This window comes from Phascolarctos cinereus, unplaced genomic scaffold (assembly GCF_003287225.1).
Source record: "Phascolarctos cinereus isolate Bilbo 61053 unplaced genomic scaffold, phaCin_HiC Scaffold_5;HRSCAF=322, whole genome shotgun sequence".
NCBI lineage: Eukaryota > Metazoa > Chordata > Mammalia > Diprotodontia > Phascolarctidae > Phascolarctos > Phascolarctos cinereus.
The window spans coordinates 368,981,162-368,993,466 of record NW_027555958.1 but is presented as its reverse complement, the minus strand read 5'-3'; the positions used below and the strand labels follow the sequence as shown (position 1 = coordinate 368,993,466).

Genomic DNA, 12,305 nt, shown 5'->3' with positions numbered 1-12,305 from the left:
TGAAAACAGAAGAGGAGGAAGTTGGTTAAAACAGAGGAGCTTGTGTATGAGAAACATAACTAAGCTATGAGACTAGGACAATAAAGGAAAAGGCAAGAGTCAGGTATTTGTATGCTTGAGGGGGAAGAAAAGACGTGAAGAAGTGACAGGGGGTCAGAGTTCCCTGACCCAGACCTGATCTATGGCCCCTGAAACTTGTTTGGAGGAATTAGTTGGGTAGAAAGATGCCTTGGTAGTGAATAAATACAAAGGCAGTATTATAACTGACCATATGTAGATAAAGGCCTACATAATACACTTGCAATTTGGATAGTCCCATCTCTACCAATATCGTACCGCCCCCCCAAATTATGGGCTTTCATAAAGTAAATAAAAACTATGAATCTTATTCAAACTTTTTAACTTCCCCATAACAGACATTAAGTAACTGCAAGATTAAAGGTCTTGCATATGCAAAGGAGAAACAGACCATCTTTCAGGATGGCTTCCTTATAGCCACAAGAGAAATAAAAATGTTTCAGCTGGTAATGAATGGCTTTCAAATGACCAGATGTGAAACTACTACTACTTATTTTATCTTAAGGATTTACAAATATTGGTACAACAACTACAATGAAGTAAAGAGCAAATATATGGAGGTTTAACTACTATCTTCCAGAGAATGCAGCTTTTAAAGAGTCATCAAAACTGAAATGCTTATTTTTATTGTATTTATGAGGTGGGAACACATTTATTAGTTTTAAGTGCCTGAAAAAAAGACTTGTTTAATGAAGAAAATTAAAATTACCTGCTTCGGAGTATCAACCAAAGATGACGCAGCAAGCAGGGTAAAAGTGTGCAGTGTAACAATGACCATCTTGGTGGAGGGATAGGATGTGACCAGCTGTTGCAGGAGTTGTCGAGCACTGGAAGCCAGGCTTGCATCATGATGCATGTGTTGCAATATGGGGATCAATTTCAGTTTCAAGTCTACTGGTGTGGCTAAACCTAGATGCAAAAAGAAATGTTGCAGCTCCCAGATAACCAAAATTATTGCTTGTTCAAAGTAATTCATACACCATTAAACAGTCAAAAAAACACAGGTAAACATAAGGGGGTAAAACAAAATTGATAAACAACAAAGAAAGAAAAGGCTTTTGTTCTACACCCCTTTCTAAGTCTAGCCAGTGTGATCTGTGGTTCTGTTTTCCTTTCTTTTTTATTTAAAAAAAGTGTTTACTGACATTTTCTGTTTCTTATCTCACCTTAACATCCCATATATCGCTCTCTTCCTCCCCAAGAGCCATCACATACGAAAAATAGTATTTTTTGAGAGGAAAAAAAAGTCAGTACATATTCAACATGTGATACTTGTGGATCCCTCTCTCCCCTCTGTTCCCTTCCTTCACAACAAAGGGGTAGATTCAGAGTGTCTTCTCCTTTCTCTTCATTCGAGTACTACTTGATATTTATAATTTTGTTTCATTTACTTTTTTTCAGTGTCATTTCCATTTACACTATACAGTCTTGTTTTCTTGGTTCTGCTTACTTCACTTGGCATCAGTGCATATAGATCTTTCCATGCTTCTCTGTTATGCATGACATACATCATTTCTTACAACACAGTCATATTTCATCACATTCATGTACCACAATTTGTTTAGCTATTTCTCCAACTGACGCACATCTACTTTGTTTACAATTCTTAGTTAACACAAGTGCTGTTACAAATATTTTGGATTATATGGGAACTTTTTTCTTATGGATGGCTTCCTTGGGTTATAAACCTAGCAAGAGAATCTTTTGGACATTTTAGTCACTTTATTTGCATAATCCCAAATTGCTTTCCAACATGTTTATACCACTTAACAGCTTCAAAAAATGTATCAGTGGGCCTATCTTTTCACAACCTTTCCAACACTGTTGCCAATTTCTGTCATTTTTGTTAATTGGCAAGATGTAAGGTAAACCTCAGGGTTGTTTTGATGTGCATTTCTCTTACTATCAGTGATTTGGAATATTTTTTTTTCATGTGGTTGTGAACACTTTGCAATTCTTTTGAGAACTGTTCATATCCTTTGACCACTTATCTACTGGAGAATGGCTATCAGTCTTTGTGTGTGTGTGTATGTGTGTGTGATTGATATATCTTGGATACCAAACCTTTATTAGAGAACTGTGATACAAAGATTTTCCCCCCATTTGACCATTTCCCTTCTTATCCTTGATGCATTACCATCTGTGCAGCAGCTTTTCAGCACTATCAAAGTTCTGTTTGATCTTCTGTAACTGCCTCTATCCATTGTTTTGCTAAAACGACATCTCCCTACTTATAGCTATGAGAGGTATATGTATCTCTTCTAATTTTTTTTCTAGTACGATCTTTAATATTAAGGTCACATATCTATTTAGAATGTATAGTAGAGGGTGGTGCAAAATGTTGGTCTACGCCTAATCTCACCTGACTGCTTTCTAGTTTTCCCAGCATTTTTATCAAATATGGAGCTTTTCGCAAGGTAATTTATGTTTTCCTCTTTATCAAACACTGGGTTACTGAATTCCCTTGTTTCTGAGTCTCCCTTATCTAGTCTGTTCCATTGATTCCTCTACCTAATCTTTAACCAATACCAGATGGTTTTGATGACTGTTGCTTTATAACTCCTTTTTTCAAAACTTGAAATATATGTGAATATAGTTCTGGTTATGGATCCAAATCCACTGTTATAGAAACTACACAGTTTTCAGAGAGTTTTCATTGAATATTCAATTTCCCTAATGTTTTTAGAAGGGCAGCTAAATGGCTTGGTGGATAGAGTGCCGGGCCTGGAATTGTCCTAAGTTCAAATCTGGCCTTAGCCGCTAATTAGCTGTATGACCCTGGGCAAGTCATTCAATTCTGTCTGTGTTAGTTCCTCATCTATCAAATGAGCTGGAGAAGGAAACGGCAAACCATTCCAGTATCTGTGCCAAGAAAACCCCAAATGGAGTCACAAAGAGGCAGACACAACTGAAAAACAACCAAACAATGTTTTCAAAAGTATGTGTTTATCATATACAATTTTTTATTCACAGGGTTCTATTTTGGAGTCTCTATTCTAATCTACTGATCTACTCCTTTATTTTTCTTTCAGTACCAGATAGTTATAAAAAAATTTTTATGGTACATTTTCACATGTAATAGTGCTAGCCTACACTCCTCCCCATTGCTCCTCTTGTTTTGTTATGATTCTTCTTGATATTATTTTTCCAAGTGAATTTTGACTTTATAATTTTATGAAATAATCTTATTATTTATGTAATGCAATGTGTTATATTAAATCAGTAAGTTAGTTTGTGAAGTGTTGGCATTCATATATTTGCTCTATCTTACTATGTACAGATGTTTATTTGTTCAGTTCTTGATTTCTGGCAGAATCATTTTGAAGTTGTATATCTACAGGTCTAATATGTTTTATAAATCGATGCTAAAATATTTGATAAAGAATATTACGTTATCAGTTTCTTTTGAGTCTCGACACTGATCTACAGAAATAAACATCTGTGTGGTTTTATCTTATATCTTGCTACATTACCTAAATTATTTATTACCTACATTGTTTTTATCATTGAATGTCTTAAGTTTCCTATGTATGCAATTGTGAGCATTGTAAATAGAGAATCTTTAACTTCTTCAGTGCCAAAGCTTAATTCCTCCCCCCACCCCCCAACCAATTGTGACTGCTAAGATTTCTAACACTACATTAGAAATCTTAGGAATAGTTAGGTGATGCTCTGATAGAGCACTGAGCTTGGAGTCAGAAAGACCTGGGTTCAAACTCAGTCTCAGGCATTTAACTAGCTTCTGGGCAAGTCACTAGTTTAACTCAATTTCCCTAACTGTAAAAAGGGGTAACACCTACCACAGGGTTGTTGTCAGGATTAAATGAGATATTTGTAAAGCACTTGGCACAGAGCAGGTACTTAATAAATGCTTGTTTTTTTCCTATGTTAAAGAGAGTAAGGGAGAGTAGCTATCTCTATTTTAAAGCCTACTTATAAAGAAAATAGCTGTAGCATTTTTCCAGTCTATGTAATATTAGCTCACAGTCTCAAATATACTTCTATCAATCATTTAACCAACATGCATTTAAAAAGAGTTTACTATGTGCCAAGCATAGGCACTGGGGATACAAAGACAAAACCACAACAGTCCTCTTCTATACGAGCTCCTCACACTGGATCTCAGGAAATATATATAAGTGGTATATATGTATGTGTATGTGTTGTGTGTATATGTACATATATACACATATACATATATATATATGAGATAGATTGTGTGTGTATATTTCATATAGATATAGTGTGTATAGTGTGTATATATGTGTATACAGACAGTAATTTCAGAAATAATGGGAAGGTATCAGGTAGTACTTCATGTATGTAGGGTATATAAGCTCAGCTCTGAAGTAAGCTAGGGATTCAGAAGGGGTAGAAGTAAGGAGGGACTGCATTCCAACCACTGAGTTCACCTAGATGGAGAATTAAAGAGAAGGAAGCCCAGGACAGTGCCTCAGGAGTAATAATTATTAGCATTTATATAGCACTTCACAAATACGATCTCATTTATCCTCAAGATAACCTGGGGCGGGGAAGGTGATATTGTTGATCCCATTTTATGGATGAAGAAACTGAGGTAGACATAAGTTATGTGGCTTGCTCAGGGTCATACTGTTGAGGCAGGATTTGAATTAGGATCTTCCTGACTCCAGGTCTAGCAATCTGGGCACTGTACCAACTAGCTAACTCTGTTAATGGGCAAACTATGGTGATCCAGCAGAGAAAACTATGAAGGAATGAAAAGATAAGTAGGAAGAAAACTAGAAGAAAGCAGTATCACAAAAACTCAGAAAGGACAGTATTTATCAGGACAGCGTGATCAACAGTGTCAAATGCTGTAGAAAGGATGTAGATGAGGACTGAAAAAAGACCTTTGGAATCAACAATTAAGAAATCACTGGTAACTCTAAAAGGAAAGAAACAGCAAGAGAGCTGGAGAGAGGACGCAAGTGAGGGTTTTTTCAGGGGAAGATATGAATGCATTTTTAGTAGATTGGGAGTCTGAAAACAGGGAGAATCAGTCCAAAGAATGAGTAATGTCAAAGGGTTTTATAGAGGTCCCTGTGAATGCCTCAGTTTTCTCAGTAAAGTACCAAGGGAGGTTTTCTACTGAGAGGGTGAGAAGAGGCTTTAGGAGATCCTATAAGGTATGGACATATCTCCTATACAATGGAGTCAAAACAGTAAAAGGATTACCATGGGACAGTGAAGGCCCAATTTGAAATTATTGTGTATTTGTAGTGGACACAAATCCACATTTGTGGATGATTTTCTCCAGCAGTATCTGAGTAGAAATGGAGGAGGCAGATGGTGGTGGTCATAATAACAGCGGAGAGGGCAGGAAACTTGCTGGGGAGAAGACTTCAGCTAGGTAGATAATCACCCTTCTGTTAGGAAAGGAAGCACCATTTCACCCAGCCAACTAAACCTCTCACTGCCCTCCTCCAGTCGTTTTCTCCTTCCTTCAAAGTGGTTGGCTGAATCTACATCTGCCATATATTTTGAGGTAAGGAAATGGTGCCCATTCAGAGCCTGAAGTAAAAGCCTGTGAGGTTACTTGCACTGGCTATGCTCAGCATAAGGGCTGTGGTGGATATACCACATTAGGTGCAAGTGTAAGTATTACAGTTGCTCATCTTATTTCATGAAGGTTTTTTGTATTACATTTGTGGATTTGCCTTTAGCTACTCCATATTTAGTGTAAATTCCTTTCTTTTTTGTATTTGGAATGCAGAGTTTTATAGAAAACAGTTACTCTGTCACCTTGCCAATCACATGGTTCCCAAACCCTTTTATTTTATAGATGAAGCAACTGAAGCTCACAGAATCTGATTTGTTCCAGATCACAAAGGCCGGAAGAAGCAGACCTGAGAACTGAATCCAGATATGGAGCTAGCAGAGGCCATCTAATCTAACAATCTCATTTTACAAATGAGGACAAGGAGGCGCCAGGACCTTGAAGGACTTGTCTAAGGTCTTTCAAATAGTAAGCATCAGATCTGAACCAGGTCCTGACTCCAGAGCCAGGGCTCTTTTCATCATAAGTGCAACACTTCCTTCCTGTTTCCAAGGCCAGCACTCTCTTCCACAGAATGTCATAGAAACCTCTGCCCTGATCTTGTTCATTTCTTAGTTATGGTGTTTTGCTGGTTAGTTCCTTTTCTAAATTTTTAGATGCAAACTCAATTTGTTAATGTTTTCTTTTACTTATTACTATGGGCATGTAAAGCTGTGAATTTCCTTTTGAGTACCTACTTTGGTCAGATCTTAACTGTGCCTTACAGCATCTACACTTCTATTACTTTTGATGTAATCTGTTAATGTTTTAAAAATGTCCCTTTTTACCTAGTAATTATGTCCAAGGTGATTAAAAATTTTTGGGGGGGCAGAAGAGGAGAAGCTTATGTCTTTTACTAACTATAGCATTATTTATTACTCGTTTGAATGCACTGTGGTTTGTACATTTAAGGTTGCGTATAGCATCTCATTTTTCTGAATTTGCACACATTTTCTTTGTGGCCTAGCATGTCATCAATTTTGTACAAGCGTAGAGAAGGCTAGAATAAAAAGGTAGATTACCTATAAAAAGGTACATTATATATTTGTTACAGTGAAATCTACTTTCTAAAAATCTAGTTCTTATAAGATTGTCCATTGTGAATTTTGCTACATAATCATCAGGTATATATATCTACATTCAAAAGTGATACAATTTCATTTTATGCTAAACATATTGCATACTATAACATCTTTCCTTATCTCTTAATATCTTCTGATCTGAAAGAAACTTGGTCAAACATCATTAACTCTACTTGTCTTTTTTGGTCATTTGGGTTGAGTAAGAATATGTGTATTGGAACCCCAGCTTTGCCTACTAGTTGTGTGAAGTTCAACTAAACTCATTTCTTTCATCACTAAAATAGAATTAATAATACTTGCACTAGTTAACTCATTAGGTGTGAGGATTAAATGAAAATGTTAAGACACTATAATACTAACCCACAATATAATGTTACTTTTAACATAAGAATAAATTTGGCTGAGGAATACCATATTTCTTGCTTTTACTCTAGTTACCACACACACACAAAGAATAAAAAAAAACCCTATATACAAAGCCATATACTATGTATATGTGTGTGTGTGTGTGTGTGTGTGTGCACAATCTCTTTAATGAGATAATAATAAAATCATCCCATCTGCTTCCTTGTCTCCTAAATTCTCTCTTCTGAGCAACATTTTTCATGTTCAAGGAAAGAACAAGACCAAGGCCACAATGGCCTAAAAATATTTTCCTTAAATCAAGTATACAAAGTTATCATGGGTCTAAAGGGAGATAAACTTTACTTTTATTGTTGATGAGCACAACCCAAGTTCTATCAAATGATGGCTGTGGGGTCACCTCCCAAATATGAAAAAAGGTGATTTTTTCCGCACTGTTGACACAAAGTAAGCACATGTTTTTATTGTTAATGACAGTTTAAAAGCATATACTGTGGAGTTAAATCTTATGTTACGATCAGGTTCTAAAGTCAGTGTAAAATCACCTGTAATTAAAATTATCCTTGAAAATTCCTTTAATCACCCATGATAGCATACTATCTTTAAAATATGTAGATGGAGAGATTCTAGGGTCTTTTAAAAGAAGGACGCCCATATCAAAAAGCAGATGGATCTGAGATAGTGACTATGGAAATAATTGAATGTAAATTTTATTTTCCATATTTTCACTACACTCAGTGAAGCTACTGATTAGGAATAGGTAGAAGTAAGAACTTCTACTCAAACAGAAAAAAAATAGGTAAAGATTTAGCTAGTACAAAAACTGATGATAAGGGGAAAAATATCCTTTTTTAAAATTTTGATTCTTTTTTTATTTTGATTTATCAACAATCACTTCCATAAGTTTTTGAGTTTAAAATTTTTCTCCCCCTCTCTTCCCACCTCTCTCCCCAAGACAGCGTGCAATCTGATACAGGTTATACATATACATTCCTAGTAAACATATGGAAAAACACTCTCGAAAGGGCTTGGTACATGAATGTGATTATATTAGAGAGTGATGATACTATTATATAATTGTTCCTTCCTATTAAGTATAAGACAAATGAGGACATAAAGAAGACAAAGAAAACATAGCAGAGGCTTTCTAACTGATCGGGAAAGTTAGGAAGACCAAATAAGGTCGTCCCTCTCATTAGTTCAACTATCATAAATAGAATGGACTGTTGCTAGGTATGATAAAGAAGATATTCTAGAATTATGCTCAATGGGATAAGATGCTCACCCTATGAGAGGTATCTACTAAGCAAACAGTAGATTCACATCTCAAATGATTTAACCTATATAAATGCTATTGTTATCTCCCATCTCATACTTGCTCTGAGGTATATGTTCACAGAGTGAATTGGTGTGCAAAACTGTCAGTGCTATTTGAATCATTTTTCCTCCATCTTTTTTTAGCCAAGTGCATGCATATGTATGATACAACTACAATACATAATTAAACTATTCTAATTAACTCAATAGGGCATAAAGTGAATATAAAGAAAAACTCACTTGTTTCTTATTACTAAATAGAACTTACGTACCTTGAATCATTTCACTGATTTTGTTACAGATTCCTGCAGCAAAATCCCTATGGAAAGAGGAAACAGATATTTAAAGACACCTTTAGTTAAAGTCACCAAAGTTTTCAAAGGACTGAAAAGAAATGACCTCACAGATCACCCAAAACAACTGGTGATCTCTAAGAAATCCCCCAAAGCTAACCTTAGTAAGTCTTATATGATAGTATGCAAGAGTTTTCAAGCCCAGAAAATGTGGACTAGCATCACAGAACTGGAAGGGAGCTAACAAATCATCTAGTCCAACCCTCTCATTTAACAGATGAAAAAAATCTGAAAGCTTGGAGAGACTACATGATTTGTCTTTGGTCATCTAAATAATAACAAGCAGCTGGGAGAAGATTCAAATAAAGGTTCTTTAATTCTAAATTCGTGCTAAATTTCACACTATTTTCTAGTCCCTTAATGAAATGACCTCCTTTCCTCTCCGTCTTAGAATTTTCACTCTCACTAGGTCAATTTCATTCAACAAACATTTATTCAAGTATCTACATTGTGCAAGCCAGAGTTACAGGTACTGGGAATTAAAAAAAAAAAGCCCCTGTTCCCAAGGAGCTTGCAGTCTAACAGGGATATAATAAGACACATAACAACTATAACACAAGTGAGACTGTGATAAATCCACAGAGGTTTAAGGGAAAGGGCCCAGTCCCACCTCAGATGCTCACTAAAACTCTGTCAGCCTTGGTTTCATCATCTACAAAATGAGATAACAGCAGCTTCTTCATAGGGTTATTACGAAGAGCAAATGAAATAACACATATGAAGCACTCTGCAACCTTTAAAGAACTTTTAATAAAAATAAAATGAAAATTTGATTCACACCACTACATGGTTTAGCAAGTTGCTTTAACAAGTCTTCAGAAAGGTACTGTTCTTGAAAGCAGTCAACACTGGCATTAATATTTCTGTTTAAAATAAGAAATAAGCTGTTTATTGAAAGGGAAAGTTCAATTTTTTTTTGGTGGGGGAAATGATATTTCCAGAAATTATGTACAAAACACAAAAGCACGAATAAAATTTATTTTAAAACAAAAAGTTTGGAATGAAATGGAAGGAATAAAGGGTTAATATTCACTGAAGACAGGCTCTCTCTTCAGTGGAAGAAGCTTTGATTCTTTCATGAAGTCTTTCTACCTCTCTTTGTATGTCTACTGCATACATTCACAACACAGTTTGGTACTGAATTTTTCCTCCATTTCATCACGTATGTTAATCTTTTCTCCCCAACTAGACCATATGCTCCTTCAGGGAGGAGACCCTGTTTTATACTTCTTTTGTATTCCTAAGAGCGGGGCAACTGGGCATTTACTAGGTGCTTGACAGACACTGAATGGTCACTCATTGAAACATACTTGGGAATCTAGATGTTAGAAGTATGCACTTACTTGGACTGTGCAGAGAAATTAGCAGCAGCAAACACAGCAGCTTCAACTTCCACATTATCATGTGAATCCAGACTCTGACGAATACTATGATGAGCGTTCTTCCTCTCAGGAATGATGGATGCCAAACTTCCCAACATCCTATAGCAATCCCAAGAAAAGGAGATAAGGTAAATTCAGAGCTAAAAAAAAAAGGGAGGGGCAAGTTAAGCTTTATTAACAAAAATTAGAACAGGTAAGTACTTTTATAGACCAAAACTGAAAAAAAAAAAGTATGTATGTGTGTGTATGTGTATATATGTGTATATATATGCATATATATATGTATGTATATATATATGTATATAAACTTTTGTTATGAAAATTATGCTGTGAAATTCCAATATTTCTATAATATGCCTTGAGATGTTACTTTATCTGATACATGGTAGGAAAAAGAAAATTTTTGAAAGATCTCAGGAGTCAGCTGTATTAAATACATTTTTAAATAATGAAAATAAAGATGTAATTTTTTATCCCGTCCACATCACAGACCCCTAAGAATGCCTATAACAGGGAGACACTGAAGCTTCTTTATTAATGCGATTTCATTCCTCTCCAGGCTGCACTCTTGACTTTGCACAGTACTTTGTCTCCTCATCGTGGAAGAGCAAATGAAACTCATTCCATCTTTAGACTGCTTCTTACATTGGATGTATTCTCCAGCCCTGCAGCCTCTCCCTCTGATTGGCTGGTTCCTCTTAGAACCTGCACTTTAAGGAAAGGCCCAGGACAATCATGTCTTCACTCCTCTCCAAGCTGCACTACAGATCTCCACTTTGTGAAATGTTGTCTGCTATGCCACAGTATATCTGGAAACTCACTCCAGTCCTGGACTACTTTTCTTTTTAAGCTCGTTGAAAGGAAGGACTGCTTTCCCTTCTGCTTGTACATGTATTCCCAGCACTTAGCATAGTGCCTGACGTATAATAGACATTTAACAATGTTTGTTGATTTAACTTCTTTAGCAGGCAAGTGACAGGATTGGTGCTTTAGGACAATCAATTTGGCACCTGTATAAAGGATAGGTTGGAGAGGGGAGAGTCTGGGATACAAGAAGACCAATTAGAAGGCTACTGAAAAAATCCAGGTGAAAGGTAATAAAGGCATGAATCAAGGTGGCTATGATAAGAATGGAGAAAAGGGAACAGATGTACAAGATGTTATAGAGGTTGAATCTACAAAGATTAGCATTGACTGGACGTGGAGAAAGAATAGTGAGAAAATAAAGCCAATGATGATTTTTAGCTTTTGAAGAGAGGTGACTGAAGAATGAATGAATGAAAAAGCACTTTATTCATTAAGTGGTTACCACGTGTAAAGCATATAGTGGTGGTACACTTGACTGAGAGAAGTCAGGAAGAGAACTGGGTTTAAGGGAAAGAAAGAATTCAATTTGGACAAGCTGAGTTTGAGAAGTCTATGGGACAGAGATATGTCCAGCAGGTATTTGGAGTTTCAAAAACATAGCTCAAGGGGACAACGAGGTGGCGCATAGAGCATTGGCCCTGGAGTCAGACGGACCTGAGTTCAAATCTGGCCTCAGACACTTAATACTTACTAGCTGTGTGACCTTGGCCAAGTCAGAACCCTTATTACCTCACCAAAAAAAAAAGATGATAGCTCAGGAAGAAGCTAAGGACTGGATAAGTAGATGTGAGAGTTAAATCTATGAGAGCTGATGAAATCAGCAGAGTTTAAAAAGGGAAAAATAGGGAGTGGGATGTGTATGATAATTCTCTTCTTTTTCCCAATATAGCTAAAGAACATTCCTGGTTGTCTGCAGTTTGCCTGAAAGACTCTGCTCATTCTGACGTTTAGTTCTCCTAACAACATATTCTGACAGAAAAGCGCTATGCTTTTGCACATGCCCTCTGTGACTTGACACCTCTGCTTCCACCCTCTGTATATTTTTTTTAGATTTCTAAGTTAGATAGTTGAATCCTCTGTGTATCCACAGTCTCTTTAGCCAATTTCTGCTTTTCCTCATTGGAACTGTAAATCACTTGTATCGCCTTTAAAAGAGTACACTGTTGAATAAATCAATGAAAAAAAATTAACCAGGTAAAAATGTGGAGGCAGGAAAGGCCTTGCTCTCTTGCTTATATGAGCTGCTATTAAAAAAAAATAAAACCTCACTCCCCCCCCCATTAAATAAAAACATTATTTATATCTT

General features: G+C 36.1%; 1 protein-coding gene across 1 annotated transcript in view; it reads right to left on the bottom strand.

Moving 5' to 3' along the window:
* Positions 1–12,305, bottom strand: part of INTS7 (integrator complex subunit 7) — a 75,633-nt gene that overhangs the window by 51,120 nt on the left and 12,208 nt on the right. Inside the window, exons 4-6 of the mRNA XM_021007846.2 lie at positions 10,094–10,231; positions 8,670–8,716; positions 788–987 (exon numbers count right to left, since the gene is read on the bottom strand). Coding sequence (XP_020863505.1) covers positions 788–987; positions 8,670–8,716; positions 10,094–10,231 — 385 coding nt within the window. The remainder of the gene's footprint in view (positions 1–787; positions 988–8,669; positions 8,717–10,093; positions 10,232–12,305) is intronic.